The sequence below is a fragment of the Corythoichthys intestinalis genome, chromosome 10 (genome assembly GCF_030265065.1).
Source record: "Corythoichthys intestinalis isolate RoL2023-P3 chromosome 10, ASM3026506v1, whole genome shotgun sequence".
NCBI classification, from domain to species: domain Eukaryota; kingdom Metazoa; phylum Chordata; class Actinopteri; order Syngnathiformes; family Syngnathidae; genus Corythoichthys; species Corythoichthys intestinalis.
In genome coordinates this window covers 15,863,227-15,880,905 of record NC_080404.1, presented here as the reverse complement: position 1 = coordinate 15,880,905, position 17,679 = coordinate 15,863,227, and the positions used below count along the sequence as shown (strand labels likewise).

At 40.4% G+C, this 17,679-nt stretch overlaps 1 protein-coding gene across 10 annotated transcripts in view; it reads left to right on the top strand.

Moving 5' to 3' along the window:
• The window catches only part of tacc2 (transforming, acidic coiled-coil containing protein 2), a 77,026-nt gene that overhangs the window by 18,350 nt on the left and 40,997 nt on the right, over window positions 1–17,679 (top strand). For 9 of the 10 annotated variants that reach the window (XM_057847778.1, XM_057847773.1, XM_057847777.1 and 6 more), the window contains 2 exons: window positions 4,428–10,049; window positions 11,024–11,470. In XM_057847778.1, coding sequence (XP_057703761.1) covers window positions 4,428–10,049; window positions 11,024–11,470 — 6,069 coding nt within the window. The remainder of the gene's footprint in view (window positions 1–4,427; window positions 10,050–11,023; window positions 11,471–17,679) is intronic. The other variant, XM_057847780.1, reaches the window with a different exon arrangement.

Below are 17,679 nucleotides of genomic sequence, written 5' to 3'. Positions count from 1 at the left end.
AATGCGAGATGATAGTGCTACATAGCTCAGTGAGGTGAGTGACATCATTGATAGGATGTGTATACGAGAACACAGTAAGGAGAATAGTATCTTTTCTTGTATTTACTGCTTGACTGTTTGTATTACTCTAACACACTTAACATATTCAATCAGGGAATAGTATATTTTCTCATATTTACTGTTTGACTGTTTTTATTACTCTAACACAACCCATATAAAATAAATAGCATTTATGTCATAGTTTAAAAAAAACAAGCAGAATATATTTGATATAATGAACAGTTGGACTTGAAATGATGAGAATTTGCAGTGCCAAGACAAAGGGCAGATAAGGGCAGAACAGATACAGGACCCCCTCTGACCACGGAAGCCCTTCATGCAGCTGACTGAGCAAGATTGACGCTGACATGCAAGTGATAGCTAGACATCTTCAAGCCCGGAGTCAGAGTCGGTACAAGAATCAAACAGTACATATGAGAAAAGGTACTATTCCCTGATTGATTATATTCAGTGTGTTAGAGAAGTACAAGCAGTCAAACAGTAAAAACATGAAATTATACTATTTCCTTCATTATCAATTGGCTAAGTTGGGCTAAAGTATCACTGTCAGGTCTTTCGAATAAAAATGTGCAGATTCTCACAGTGAATGTGACAAACTACAGATAGTCCCCGGGTTACGATGTACCCGACTTTTACGTGATTGCGACTTTACGACGCCGGAGTCTCCTCCGCCATTTTGTCTCCAGTCAAATTTTTTTTAACTCACGTAAACAATACCTAGTTCCCATTGCTATGCTTCATGTCAGGATCCCCTCCTCCCCCAGCAGCGTTGCCTCCGTCCTGCAGTTCCTTTCGGCTGGAAGATCCGCCTTCAGGCCCTGTGTCCTTGTTCTCATGCTGCTGCTTCTCCTCTTGCGAGTCCCTATCCGTTTTCATGCGTTCGGACGGCGGGCTTGCGTTGAGAGAGGCTACGCTGGCTACCTGAGTGGCCATGATACCCCCCCCCCCCCCCATCTCCGTACTCTTTCTATAGCACCTTTTTCTCTCAACAAGGTGACTCGCTCGCGAGCCCGAATAGTCACTAAATATAATGGCATTTAACGCAAAATACCTCACAGTATCTTATTTTTACTTTATTAAATTAATTTGACTGTATAATCCATGTTTTTGGATAGTTATTTTGAGATTTAGGGGGTATTTAGGGATACTTAAGGAATTCTGATTTACGCTGAAATTCGGGTTACGTTGCCAACGTAAGAACGTAACTCGTTCGTAACGTGGGGACTACGTATTGCATAATATTCTCTCAACATTTTGGAAAATGCACTTATACAAAGCCACAACATTAGTTTCGACTATATAATCTCAATAAGAGCTAATGTTAATACAAGAGCTGGAAAGTCTTTAATAAAAGAAAAAATGTGCAGTTAAATATAATGAATGAATGATTCAATACCTCTCTTTTCTCAAAATGAATATTTACTGTTATTTAATACTGCAGTAAAACAAAAGTTTCTTCAGGATGTTAATCTGGAACATAGCAACTCAATATTTAGCACATACAACAAAATCTGATAGAATAAAGAACATTTTAGTTGAATGAATTGTAAGTAAAAATGTTTTTGCAATAAGGTGTGGAAAAGGGTGTAGCCACAAATTGAGCAGTCTGTTTAGGACAAGAGTAGTTTGGTAGTCATACCACCATAATGATGAAAATTGTTGATTTGGTATCAAAACTAGGGCTGCAGCTATCGAATATTTTAGTAATCGAATAATCGACTGAAAATTCTATCGATTAATCGAGTAATCGGATTAAAAAAAAAAAATATATATATATATTTTTTTTTTTAGGTAAAGAGCAATTATAAATATACATGAGAAAAAAAGATATTTAATCCAATATTGAACCATTTTCAGTCAATTAATGTCTTTATTTTCGATGTACATTGTTGAAAACAGCCAAAAATTGCATCTCAGATGTGACTAGAAAAAAATTCACTGCTTTCACTCAAAAAACTTCTAGATCTTATAAAGAAACCCCATATTTCTTACCTAAAAATGTAATTACGCTTGATAACGCACATCACTTGAAAGCTACGTGTTTTTCCCACTTTTTTTCAATTTAATTTCCATTTGTGTCAAGCTATTTTTAAGTTCTAGTTAAGTTTTAAGTTAGTCTAAACCAGTGCTTCTCAATTATTTTCTGTTACGCCCCCCCAAGGAAGACGTAAATGTTTCGCGCCCCCCCCCAAACTCTGCCGCCACTGTAAATATTATCATTTGTCTATAATATTACTATTATAAGTACGCCTCTGCCTCACATTGTGTCCTTTTTTTCTATTACAGAAAATAACAGAGATCAACTTATAAAAGTATAATTTTATCAACATTGTGTGTCCCCTGCCTACTGCCCGAAGTTAGCTGGGATAGGCTCCAGCACCTCCGCGACCCTCGTGAGGAATAAGCGGCATGGAAAATGAATGAATGAATGAATGTTTTGTTTGTAACAGAAAAGACTTAACACGCATCAATTTGCTTAAATTAAAAAAAAAAGTCACGTCCAAACTGTAAAAATACACTCAAGGAACATTTTTAACATTTCATACTGAAAAATAAAATCAGTAAATAATAACAAATTCAAATTGATTAGAAACATTAACTCATGAGGACAATATGCCAAAAAATTTGACCGAAAAAACAAAACTGAAAAAAGAAAAAGAAAAAAAAGAGTGTCTTTGGACAGAAGGACAGTTTTTATTTTCGCTGCTCGCTGCTCCCAGTATCACCTCCAGTTTGCAATGGTGTGGGGTTATTTTCCACTGAGCATGCTAACAGTGCTCACTGGTTTACTTATAACACTGACAAAGCGGGACGATTATTGGCAATATTCGGCACGTTCTCGCTGAAAAACAACCAAGCGGCTTATCAATGAGATTGGGGTCTAATGTCTTTAAGTGGCGTCTTAATTGATTTGGCTTCCGGCTGTCCACTATAATCATTTTTAGACACAGTAAACAGTGGTCTTTCCTTGCCTACCACTGTATTAAATGTCAAAGCCAAAAGGCAACCGGCCCGAAAAAAGCGCATTCTCGGCAGCCGAGGGAGAACCGTAGGTGAGGGCGGTCGTCGTGACGATCCCAAGCCGAAAATGGCACTTCTCGGGCGGACACGTGAGAACCGGAGAAGACAGTGGGTCGCTGCGTGAGTCCAGCCGGAAAACGGCTTTCGAAAACTGCGCACAGCTCTTCATATCTCTCGTCTGTGTGCTCTTGCTTACTTCAAAAATACCGCGCGCACTTTGAAAACGAGAGCGCCACTGCCACCCACTGAGTGGATGCGCAAGTACACTTTATTCTCGTACGCCACGCATTGACAGTGGTCATAATCAATAGAAACCTAGCCCTCCGAAGGGCTAACGTTACATGAGTGAGTGGCAGTAACGTTATATTTATTAGCGATGAGAATTCTACTGCTTAAAGATGGCGGCTGTTTACCAACGCTGCCCAGACGCGGCCGAGTCTGTCATTTCGCACCTAGTCCTAAATGCATGCGATATCTATGAGACACATCGGACACCACCTACTACCACACTAGCATCATGTGGGTGTAGTTTTTAGCAACGTAGGCGCAGTTTGTAGTGGCTGTCAGCTGCAGTAAGTCTACGCGTGACGTCAGGGTGTTGTCCCGCATTAAAAGTAGTCCGGGCAAAACGTGATGCTTAGAGCTGGCAAAATTAACGATTCCTCGAGGTGAATAAAATTACTCGGATCAGTTTTTAAACTAGAGTTACTCGAGTTGCTCGAGTATTCGTTTCAGCTCTAATCAAAACTGATATCATAACATGGTTGGCATTATAGTATCCTACAGTTCTTTATTACAAATAATTTTTAGATTTTGCGGGTGTACTCAATTGCCGTTCACTGTGCAATGCATAATAACATGATGATGCGAATGGTACCATGGGGGTGTCCCTCATTTGTCAACCAGATAATGGGTTGCCTCTAAATCACAGAGACTCTGATGATCTCACTGCATTGTGATATATGGCTCAGCTGTGGTCTAACTGTTGCATTATTAAACTCTTGTGTTTTATTATGCTGGGTCAGTGCTTTAATAACTGATTGATTTTTTTTTTCTGCACCTTTTGCAGTTTTGATTACCTAAATATTATTTAACATTTAAAGGCAGGCTTTTAACAATTAATGTATTTTCTGAAATGCTCTAGTGGATTTGGATTTTATTAAAAACAACTGCTTGGAAACAGCTGATATACGATAGGCATTTTGAATGAAGCTGCATTGTGTGTGCACATGCATTAGTGCAGTACTTGAGCATGAACTTTGTCTGCCACAAGTGGCATCGTGGAATTAGCAGCTGTTTGCCCGCAAGGCCACACTTTTAACTATGTCACCCTACCCTCGTCTCAGGCCTCATGAAGCTGATCCACTCCTAACAGATGCTCCATCTTCACCTCAGTACACTGCCACACCTCCCCCAGCTGGCCAACCCTTGACCCTCACTCCATGTGTGCTTCTTGACCAGGAGCTCCTGGCCGCCTATGAGGAATATGAGGAACAAATGGCCTCACTAACCGTTCCTCATCTCAAAGAATCCATCAACCCAGAGCATGAAAAGTTGTATCAAGAGAAAAGGAAAGCTGGGCAAGCAAGAATTACAAAGTGTGATGAGTCATCATCACCGCCTCAAGATGCTGACCAGTCAGGACATGGTAACAATAAGATCACAAACAAAAGTACACATGGAAACAGTGAGACAGGGTGCAACCAGATGGATACAGTCGTTTTTAGTTTCAGGGACTACATACTTGGAACAGAAAATCTTGAATCAGAAGAATTAATAAAAGAGGATAAACGGAATTTATCTGATGCACTTTCAGAAAAGTCCACAGTGACATTTAAGCAAGTGGCAGGCGATGCCGAATTGAAGGAGGAATATGTTGAATCTTACGCCGCCACAGGAAAAATAAGCCCACAGAATGTAGAGGAAGACAGAGATCTTAAGGAAGAGCTTGTGGATTTAAATACAGAAAATCAGATTCCCAGATGCACTATGCATCAAAGTGATGTTGACATACTGTATTCTTTTCAAGAATCATCGGAGTTGAAATGTCCTGATTTTAAGAGTCAAGATGTAGTTGGGGAAATAAGTTCTGAAAAGAAAGGGGGACCAATCGGTCATGCTGAAGATGACACACAAATGATCCCTTTAGTTAACAACCAGGGTGAATCTGCGCAAAGCACAAAGGTGAAAAAGAGAGACAGAAAAAAGCACAATAAAAAGAAAAGGGCGGGGACGAACAAAGAGAGTGAAGTGGAACATAGAACAGAGGCACAAAATGAAAATGAATTACAAGCTGTCCCCTTTGTAAATACAGGGAATCACCATCATTCAGAGCCGGTTGCATTTTCAATGCCGTTCACAGAGACAATGACATGTGTAAGACAGCATAATGACCACTTTTGTAGCAAGAAAATGCCAAGCACCTCCCAATCATGTTCTCATAGCCAGAAGCCTCATTTTATCAACTCTGTCTGTTCTCCATCCAATCTTGTTCCTTCACACTTAAAGCAGTCTGATAACATAAATGAAACTGATGCTCAGTGTGGTGAAAATAACATAGACAAAATCCAAGATACAGCCACAAGTCTCATCAATAAGGATGAGATAACAGACATCCAAATTACTGCTAATAATGTCAATAAGGAATCAGAAACTCGTTTACTTGATGATATAATTAGCAGTGAAATACAGATAAACAAACTGGAGAGTCCACTATGCAGTATCCAGGCATGTGTGGGAGAGAGTTGCGTAGAGAGGTCCATTGAAGATGCTTTAGTAGAGGCTGCTGCGTTGCCACTAACAACACCCACGATACAAGAAGTGATAAAAAGTGAGGGAGTAAAAGTGAGCTGTGATTCATTTGAGGGAGTAGCTACTAAAGCTATTGCAGACATCGGGAAAGGAGAGGCAGAAAAGCACCCGGAGGTAAACGAAGAGAGGAAGAATCTGCTGGATAGTACTGCTGGGCTCTCATCTGACTTTTACTTACTTGATTCCACGAATGAAAAGGGACAAGCTGTGAGTAAGGAAAGCTCCGACAGTAAAATGCCTCACACATCGACTGAGATTTGTTTAAAAGGACAGAGGGAGACAAGCAGTGCACATGCAGCTATATCTCCCATAGAAGAAGGCGACAGAGAAATTAAGCCTCTCAGGCTCGAAGGCAATTTTAATAATTTCCCCCATGGGATACTTGCTGCTGCTCATCCTCTGAATGATAGCGCTGCAGGACTGGAGGGCGGAAGAGACACTGGTCGCAGTTCATTCAGCCTTCCGGAGGGGGCTGCTATAGGGGAAGCTGAGAAAAAGCTGTGTCCACCCACTGATGTTGCCGAGTCATGTGTGAAGTCACCGAGGAGCGGTGAGACGACCATTACTGTCACAGACAGCCTGTGCACTGAGGAGGAGCTCACAGCAGCATTTTCACCTATTCCACCTTACAACGAACAAAGCAATACGGAAAGCGGAGACAGCGCACTGGACATTTTAAAATTTGAGGAGCTACCACATTCAGGAGACAGTTGTGAGGCGTCGGCCATCACAGACACGTCACTTACTTCTACAACAATTCAACAGGTGCAGCCTGAAAGCTGCCCACCCAAATCTACAACACCTATAACAGAAGTCAAGATCCCAGAGCAGGCTCGGAACCAAACCACAAGTGTGGGTAAGTCTGCACGTCACAAAAGTGGATCCAGCAACAGAGTTCGCTTTGTGGACAGTGTCAAGGAAGATCATAGTGTCACTGTAGAGGTACAAAACATGTCTATGCCTTCTATGGGATGTGCTTCTTTGCCCCCGTTGACAGTACACGAGAGTTTGTACCATCCTGTTGTTGAGGCCAGTTACTCCTACCTAGACTATCTCAGCGTAAAGAAACCAGAAACCAGCACTGATGTATCATCTATTAAGGGTGGAGCGGCATTTCAGTTTGACACACCAAAGTTTGGGAATGATATTCTTTTGGATAAGGAAGATGAGGCCAAGAATGCTAACACTGGTCTGTCAGGTAAAGATAGAAAAAGGCCAAATGAGAAATGTACTGGTAGTACGGAACATAATGACGTCAAAAAAGCCATACGTCCCAAAGATGCTGCTTCAGAACCAGCAAATAACACTGAACACCCTTTGGAACACAATAAGTGTGAAGTGAATAAACCAACACAGAAGGACCTGTCAGAGCAACGTGAGGAGACAACAAAGCAGAACTCAACCAGTGAACAACTATATGAAAAAGGGGATCAATTGTTAACAAATCAGGAAGAAATTGTGACAGAAAAGGCCGTTGCAGTTTTGTGTCAAATGCCAAAAGAAAATGACACACCTGAGATAAAAATGGACAGCAAAGACCCCATCAGTCCTGACAAGTCACAGGAGATAAAAAATGAAATATTTGTGGTCAGTGAAATAGGTACAAGTGTCGAAAATGTTACCTGTAAGGCAATCAACGATGCCTTTACTGAGTCATCTGACAGACAACTTTCAGGTGATCTGGATTCCATCTCTAAGCCTAAAACTCAGATGTCGACCTGCTCAATCCCTCCTCAGACAAACCAGATAGAACTCAGCTGTCAGCCTCCTGCTGTGTTTGATCATCCGCCATCTCATGCACTAGTTAGCACAGAGCCAATTGAATCCAGGAAGGACTCGAAGTCTGTGACTTCTGTTGACCTACTAAGGGATGAGTCAGTAATTTCAGAAGCGATAGTCACTGAGTGGTCAATTCCTGTTAGTGAGCAATGTGCCAGTGAATCTCCATCAATGCTGAAACCTCAAGGCCCTTTGTTAGGTGACTTAAAGGTGGGTGATGGAATAGAGGTCTCTCTTTCTGAGGGTATTAATGATGACAATGCTGCTTGTGACATAACCAGGACACATATGCCTTTAGTAGATGATCAGGAACAAGAAGAAGCTAACGATGGAGGACAAATAAATTGTTTGGTTGGAAATAATATTGACTGTAGCAACTATTTGCTATCTGACAATAACTTGACACCTTTACAGGAGGAAAAACAGTCTCCACAGTGTGTACTAGCAAATGATGACTCTAATTGCATAATGACTAAGGCAACACCGGACGTCATAAATGACAAATGCCCACTCAGTTCTAACAACCCCAGCGAGAAGTGTAATAACGCAGAACTGTGCGATGTCGAGGAAACACAGAACATGAATGAGAAACCCTGTGTGTCACTCAATCGCCAAACCGAGCAGCTCGCTAATCTAAAGGAAACAGAAAGCAATGACAAAATTCTTATAGAACATGTTACACAACAGAATGAAGAGTCAGATAAAGTGGCTAAAGAGGAAACTGGAGACCTTGAGCCATCACATAAATATGACATCCTTAATACTGAACCAAATATGGTTACACATTTGGAGAAAGAAATGCAACAAAAACCTCTTGTGATTTCTGACCAGTATTTGCATCAGACTTTGGCAGAAACAATGGAGCACAAGAACAACAGGGACACATCACCTGATTTTAGTTCAAGTACTGAACTGAACAGTTTGGCCCAGCTACAGGAGCAATGGCAGCAGATTTTGATTTCCAAAAATTCCACTGATAGATTGCCAGGTGTTTGCGTAGAGGCATTTCAAAAGGGAGGGAAGACTAACAGCCAAGTCAAGCTGCTTAAAGCACAAGTCTCTGGTGTGACAGACATAGTAGGAGACAGCGATTCTTTTGAGACATTAGACGGTCAGGATGAGTTCTCAACAGTTGGCAGTAGTGTCAACAAACAAATGGCAGGTGAAGGAAAATTTGAAAAGAATGAATCATCAATAATTCTAGGAATTGACAGGATCGTTGCACCTATTGGCTGTGATTTAAATGATAGTCAAAACGTAAATGGGCTAATTGCTGTAGAGAAAACAAAGCCAGCTCACATAGACGAGCTTGGACAAGGAACGAGTCATGAATTAAAATCTGGTTTAGCAGAGAAGGGCACAGTAACAGATTTATTGCAGAACAATGACTTTCACAATAGTGAGAGTAGTAAAGGTAAGACGGAAAGTGACCGATCAGAATCATTTGGAGATTTACAAGAAAATCATTCAGACTTTAGAAGGAACACTGTTTCTGCTGCCCCCTTATTGGATGATCATGACACTTTGCCTTGGGGATTTTCTTTGTCTGAAAAACAGTGCATAGGTATTAATGACTTTTATTCAGATATTAGCCTGAGTGAAGTCGAGGATTCCAACTTGCATAAAAAAACATCTAACACCAATGAACATGATCACAGTGCTGTACAGGGTGGAAACACCCAAAATAGTGAAATTGAGAAGAATAAAATCCTGGATACAGTAGGTGAATTTCTCGAGCCCCAGTGCTCCAATAAAAGCTCAGCCATAGTACATGGTTCAATACTGCAAACTCCCATGAAAGGACCTTGTGTACAGGAGATTGAAGGGGGAAACAATGTGGCTTCATATGGAGAAAGTTCAGATTTCCTGGCAAAGCAAACAAGTGAGGTTGAAGTAATACACAATGAAGCAACAATAAAGAATGGACCAAGCGTAACAGCGGTTCCTCAGGATAAAGACCCATCATCTGCTGGCATTTCAAACCTTTTCCACACTGAAAACAATTTGAGTCTTTTGAAGACAATAGAAAATGACAATGACTCAACTAACAAGTCACAACCCAACAGTGACACAGACATTATCAGTATTATGTCAAACAGCCAAGATGATACTAAAATACTGCCTCAGCCAGTAATATCCAAAAATGTGGAACTTTCTAAACACATCTCCTTTCCAACTTCACCGGCTGATGGCGTGGTTCATCCCTCTGCCTGCAACTCTGATTTTGAACAAGCATCTGCAAACACCGTATCGTCGCATGTGTCAGACAATTCCCCTGCTGGACTAACAACAAAAGAATCAGAGTCACACTGGATAACATCTCTCAGAGAAGCTGCGTCCTTTTCTCAGACTAAGCAAGAGAGCACAGAAATCCAAAGGTAAACAATAGACCATGAGGGATTTGAAATATGCACATAGGTTTTTTCTCTAACAGGGGTCTCCAAACTGTTCCACAAAGGACCACAGTGGGTGCAGGATTTCATTTCAACTAAATAATGACACCTTTACGAATTTGGTGTCTTACAAGTGTAATCTATAGATTGTAGTAAGGTGCTGTTTGTTTTAACAGAAACCTCATTGGTTAAACTGTCTGTGCTAGATCAGTTGGTACAAAAACCAGCTTGAGGACCGGTTTGGAGACCCCTTGCTCTATTAAGTACGTAAAAGCCTTTTTGGAATTTGGAATAAACACAACTACACTGTTTCAGTTGCTCTTCTAAATACCCTGTTAAGTACCTAAATATTAGCTTTAAAAAATGTGTATTTTACACGTTTACGCGACAAGATGACTGGTGCTTATATATTGTGGTTGGGGTTTGCTTTTACAACAACAAATCAGACAAAAGACACCTAATTAATTTTGTACAATATAGACAACATCATCACATCTTTCATATTTGTGTAGCTTCTAGCTATGCTTGTATACAGCCTTATAGAGTGAAACTATGTTTAACACTTGTGTATGGTATTGTTGAAGAGAACAGGCTTACAATGAATATGAATGAGGAGGTGAGTACACTGCTTCACTTTGTGTTGACTGGAGCTGAGGTCAGATGTTAGGGCCTACTGGGAGTAATGCAGCCCTTTATATCAAAAGGATGACATCAACTGCGACATCTCTCCACGTCTTGAATGGAGCTTTTTTTGTCTTTTTTTCCCACATGGCACACTTAGCTTGACATAGTATGACACCCAACTAAATAAAGTACAGCTTGTAAAACAGGCAATCGGACACTCCAGGCAGCTTTACCTTGGCAAACCGACACATTTGTAGTTTGACAGTCGTTCCTTGTGCATGTGGTGTGAAACTAAACAATTCTCCATCTCCCCCTTCTCTTATGATGCTTTTCAGACCCCTCCCATCTCTGGAGTCTCCTCAGCAAGAGTTTCTCACTCCTACTGAAGTGGTAGTTACTCCTGTGGGGCCAGAGCAGATCAATCAGGAGCAAACAGACATCGCAGTGTTACAACCTGAAGTGAATTTGGCAGAACAGCTAGAAAAGGAGAAAACAGAACTGGACAAAAAAGAAGAGGAATGTATTGAAGAGCATCCAATAAGTAGCACAGCAATATTAGCACATCAAGTTGAGCTCACAGAACCATCAGAAATCACAGGTGAGGTTGTGGAATTCAATGAGAAAAAAGTAAAGGAGCCTTTAAAACAAAGTCAGAAAATAATTAACCACCAAGAACCAGAGAAGAGGCAAAACAGTGAACATCCAAAGGAGGAACCAGATAACACAGCGCAAGAAACCACAGCCACAGTCAATGATCCTGCTTTGGAGGAGCAAGAAAGTGGGTAAGTGTCTGGCTAAAGTAATAGCATCTATGTTTAAAACTAATATTGTTACCTCTAAGTTTGTTTCAATTGGCTCCATTCTGTTGGGATGAAATATTAGCTACAACAAACCTCTGTTACTCATAACACCATAGGTTTTACTTAACAACAAACCTGATGGATCTTTTGTTATTATCAGTCCAGTAAGCCGCCTGCTGTAAGAATAAACAATAGGGTCATGCTTCTCCTTAACATTCTGAAAGTGGATGGAAAGTCACGGGTTTGTAATCCATAACTAAGGAGCCACATAGGCCTATATGTAAATAGATTGAAGTAACTCTAACTCTGTGATGGAAATGACCATTTAAGTGTGTGTGTGTTTTTTTTTTTTTTTTTTTAAATTATTATTAATTCATGTTATATTTTCAGATTAAGATTTTTTCTCTCAAATTTATATAACAGTGATCCCTCTCTATACCACGCTTTCAGTCCATCGCAGATTTTTTTCAATAAGGAAAAAAAAATCTGCATTTTATTTAAAAATGTTAAGATATATGCATTTATACATGTCAAATCATTGCTTCATTTTATAAATATCTCATTTACATCATATTTATTACATTTGCAGTGCATGGCCAGACTGTTCTCCCTATATTTTTCAAACACTGTGAGAATACTCTGGGACCCAACTCCTTAATGGCCTCTCGAGCTGAACGAAATCATCCGTGAAATCAGATTCGATTATTTGCCTGAGGTGTTCTTGACGAGCAACGTCACTCTTGCGCGTCCGAAGTCGTCGCCACAACAACACAGATGGCGAATTGGAGAGCCGCGAATATGTTCCAATCCGCGGTAAAACCAGTTTTAAATGACCAAAAACACATTGACACAAGTCATTGACAACAGTCTGTCTCACGCTAGCCACGTTAAACAAACTTCTCCGTTTTCCGCTCGCGGCGCGCTAGTTTCTTGTCGCTTTACCAACGTCACGTCTGCCCGTCGCTTTTTGGTCCACACCGCTGTTTGCTGTGGCTTGCTTCGCCCTGGGAATTTTATCCGCGGGACGGTCGCCAGACTCAATCGCTGGAACGGCGGTGAGTCTGGAGTTCCAGGCTACTTAAAAACCATTTATTAAAAATACATATAACATTTTTTTAAATTATACTTTGGGGAGAGGCACATGTCTTACTGTATATGCAGAGGTGGGTAGAGTAGACAAAACATTTACTCAAATAAGAGTGGTGTTATTTTGCAAAATAATATCACTCAAGTAAAAGTCGTCATCCCAAAAAATGTACTCAAATACAAGTAAAAAAGTATCCAGTGAAAAGAATACTCAAGTATTCAGTAACAGTGTGAGTAACTGCTTACGGTATTTATTTATTCATTTTTTAAACAATGGTACTTTTTTCCTCTCAGCACAAAATTATCTTTATGGAGTGTTGTTATAATGATACTGTACAATAACCCATTACAGGAAAAGAAAAAAAAAAGACAGAAGTGAAGCATTATTCGTCCAAAGAGCATGAGTGCCCTCAAGTGGAGAAAATAGTTCCTAGATTGAATAGTGAATGTTTCCTTCACAGTTGCTATTATGAAATTAAAAGGATCGTATCTCCAGTTTTTCCGTGGTCATTCGGTTCCAAATTGGGTGAGAGGTTTAAATCCGCGCTCTATGTCAAATACTTCATTTTTTACGATGCTTTAAAGATGCGACGTGATTAAACAGGCTAACGTCTTCATAGAACGGCAAGCTTGCGTCAGTTTAGTGTAATGGAGTCATGTGATTATTGTTGCGACGTCTCATTGGGGAAATTGGTAGAGCTACTCTTGGCATCGCTGGCAAAAAACATAATAAATCTAATACGTAGAATAAAGAGGAAAAATGTAACGACTCTTGTGTAACCCTAAAGTAGCGGAGTAGGAGTAGTTTTTTTCTTCACAAATCTACTCAAGTAAAAGTAACACATATGGCTCGGTAAAACTATTCTTAGAAGTACATTTTTCTTAAAGAGTTAGTCAAGTAAATGTAACGGAGTACATGTAACGCGTTACTACCCACCTCTGCTTATACAGTATGTATCTCTTTCCAATGCTGTTAAATCTGAATAAATACATTGAACACACCTAAAAAATATATATTTTCAAAAAAGTAAACATACTTCATAAATTTTTGATTTTTCGGGGGGTGTGTATTGTATATATACTTCAGCGAGTTGTCAGCACATCCACCTCACAGTTTTGAGATCAAGGGTTCAATCCTGGGCTTCAGCCTTCCTGCATGGAGTTTGCATGTTCTCCCCGTGCCTGTATAGACCCTACCCACGTGACGTCACAACTCCGCTCTCCTGAATGGTACCGCCCAATTGTCCGTCAAAACATAGTGTTAACCTGTTACGGCTACGTACATTCCTCCTATTTACGGCGTGTTTTTCTGCTCCTTAACATTAATAATCAAAATGGTGAAGGCGTGTGTGGCTGTTGGTTGCACTAACAGAGAAGATGGAAGGAGAGACTTGAAGTTGTACCGTATTCCGAGGGATCCAAAGAGGAGAGCGAAATGGACGGCTGCAATTCGACGTGAAAACTGGGCACCAAAAAATCACCACAGACTATGTAGTAGTCATTTTATATCCGGTAAGATGCATTTAAGATATACTTAGAGGGTTTTGGGCTGACAAATAACCACAATAACCACAAGATCATTGCTAGGCTAATCGCCGACAACATACACGTATGTATGTAGTGAGAGTGCTATCGCTAAACCATATAAACATTAAAAGCCTTAACTCCATTGACAAACGACATGAAATACATTAGACTTGACAGTGGATGTTAACAATAACAAAAGATTTTGAATTGAAAATTTCGTAACTCACCTTTCCAAGCACAAGATAGATTCCTGCCGAATTTTCGTGGACGAGGACCTGTTTCACCCAACCAGCAACGAAGTATTTATAAGCCTCCAAGCTCTTGAAGTTTTTCAAATTTTCGTGAGAATAGGCTGATTTTGTGTGGACAAGATAATTGTAAATATCAGCGTAGCAGATGTCAGGCAGACAGGGCGAAGGCAGTGGGTCGAAAAACATCGATTTGGGCATCAAATATGGATCTGGCGACTGTATAGAACGAAGCTTTTCCACATAACGCCTTTTATGCAACACATCCAGTGAGTTTACGGCATCAGAAAGCACTGGGTCTTCCATGAAATGCATTTTAAATTCCTCGATCAATTGAAACCAATGCTAATACAGAGACAAAATGACGGACAAGTGGGCGGAACCATACAGCGAGCACGTGGTTTTGTGACGTCGGTGGGTAGGGTCTATAGATTTTCTGTGGCCACACCGGTTTCCTCCCACATCCCAAAAACATGCATGGTAGGCTGATTGACCACTCCAAATTGGGTTTAGTTGTAAGTGAGTGCGTGAGTGGTTGTTTGTCTCCTTGTGCCCTGCAATTGGCTGGCAATCATTCAAGGTGTACCCTTCATCCTGCCTATACAGGTAGTTAGCCGGTATAGGCTCCAGCTCCCCTGCGACCCTCATGAGAATAAGCGGCTTGGAAGATAATTGAATGTATGTTTTTAAATCTACTAGACATGCAATTTCTTTGTCTCACCAGTTGAATAATAATCTGTACTGCATTTTAAGGGTGTGGTGTGCTAGCAATTAGGATTGCGCCATTCACAGGGATACAGTTAATACACTGACTGCCTCATGTTAACAAATAAGGATACGGTTGACGTTATATTGTGTATCATCATACCCACAATTATTTTCACGAGCTTTTATGAGGGACTCTCCCATCACTGGTGCCCAGCAGTCATGACATGCCAGATGAGCATTTGTTGCTTGTCAGTCACAGCACTTGTTCTGTCCCTGCAACTGGTCACTTAAATATTTGGGCAGAGCAATTTGTTTGACAGTTGTCAACAGAATGAAATGTACATTACCGCCACCAACTGGGCTTAAGTGGAGTAGCATTGTAGAAGTCCTCAACTCAAGAGTTCACTTTTTTGTACAAGGCATTTTAGTCACATACTTTTGGCAGAGGTGGGTAGAGCAGCCAAAAATTTGACTCGTGAGAGGAGTGTTACTTCTAAATAGTATTAGTCAAGGAAAGGCAAAAGTAGTCATCCAAAATTTTACTCAAGTACAAGCAGAAAAAGTATTCATTAAAAAGAATACTCCAGTAATGAGTAACATTGTGAGTAACTGCTTACTATGTCTGATTTTTAAAAATAAGTTTTTTCTCATCACAACTTAATATATATGAAATGTTCCTTTTATACAGTACTATACCTATTACATGACCGTATTATGCCAAAAAGATTATACAAAAATCATCAAATTTAGACCCGAACACTATGACCCAAAACCCATCCAAAGAGCATGAGTGCCCTCTCGTGGAGAAAAAAAGCATTGTTACCTCTGAATGGTATAATGGAGTCATGTGTTTATTGTTGCGACATCTCATTGGTGTAACTGGTAGTGCCAAACTGCCAATGTCTGCATCTCTTGCAAAATAAAGTCAATATGTAGAATAAAGAGGAAGAATGTAACGATTCTAGCCCAAAGTAGCGGAGTAAGAGTGTTTTTTCTTCTTATGAGGTTTTGGCAATACTCACATAAAGTATATGCCATAAGAAAAAATGATACCAGACGTTTTGCTAGTGACATTGAATGTTTGTGTACAGATTCTTAACGGTGGAATGGAAAACTTACTGTAATACTGTAATATTCATATTTGATGCTTATGTATTGATACTGAGTTACCGTGGTATGAAAAAGTATATCCTTTTGGAATTTCTCACATTTCTGCATAAAATCATCAAATGTGATCTGATCTTTGTCAAAATCACACAGATGGAAATACTGTGCCTGTGTTAACTAGAACCACCCAAACATTTATAGGTTTTCATATTTTAATGAGGATAGCATAGCATGCAAACAATGACAGAAGGGGGGGAAATAAATAAGTGAACCCTCTTATTCAGCATTTAGTATTTATTCAGCTATTGAAACCAATTTTTACCAAGGATTTTAAGTCAGGTGTGTGCCCAATCACTGATAAGTGGTTTAAGGCTGCACTGCCCAATATAAAACACACACCTGGTAAAAAAATGTCTTGATGAGAAGCATTGTCTGATGTGCATCATGGCTTGGTCAAAAGAGCTGTCTGAAGACCTGCGATCAAGGATTGTTGATTTGTTTAAAGCTGGGAAAGGATACAAAACTATCTCTAAAGGTCTGGATGTTCATCCATTGACAGTCAGAGAAGTTGTCTACAAATGGAGAGAGTTTGGCACTGTTTCTACTCTCCCAAGGAGTAGCTGTCCACCAAAGATGATGCCAAGAGTTCAGTGCAGAATATTCAGAGGGGTAAAAAAGAACCCTAGCGTGTCTGCTTAAGACATACAGAAATCATTGGCACAGTCCAATATCTCTGTGCACACATCAACTATATGTAAAACTATGGCCAAGAAGGGTGTTCATGGAAGGACTCCACGGAGGAAGCCACTGGTGTCTAAAAACCCCACTGTTGCTCGTTTAATGTTCGCAAAAAGGCACTTGGACACTCCCCAGAGGTTTTGGCAAAATATTTTGTGGACCGATGAAACCAAAGTTGAATTTTTTGGGGAGTAACACACAACGTCATGTGTGGAGGAAAAATGGAACAGCTCACCAACATCAAGACCTCATCCCCATCGTGAAGCATGGTGGAGGGAGCATCATGATTTGGGTCTGTTTTGCTACCCCAGGGCCTGGACAACTTCGAAACATTTAATGGAAGAATGAATTCAAAAGTTTATCAGGATGTTTTGCAGGAAAACCTGAGGCCGTCTGTCAGACAGTTGAAGCTAAAAAGAGGATGGATGCAACAAGACAATGATCAAAATCACAGAAGTAAATCAACTTTAGAATGGTTTCAGAAGAACAAAATACATGTTCTGGAGTGGCCAAGACGAAGTCCAGACTTGAACCCCATTGACATGCTGTGGCATGACCTAAAGACAGTGATTCATGCCAGGCATCCCAGGAATCTGACTGAACTACAGCAGTTTTGCAGCGAAGAATGGGCCAAGATTAGTCCTGATCGATGTGCCAGACTGATCTGCAGCTACGGGAAGCGTCTGGTTGAAGTTATTGCTGCCAAAAGGGGGGGCCACAAAATATTAAATGTGATGGTTCACTTACTTATTTTCCACCCTCTGTCATTGTTTGCAT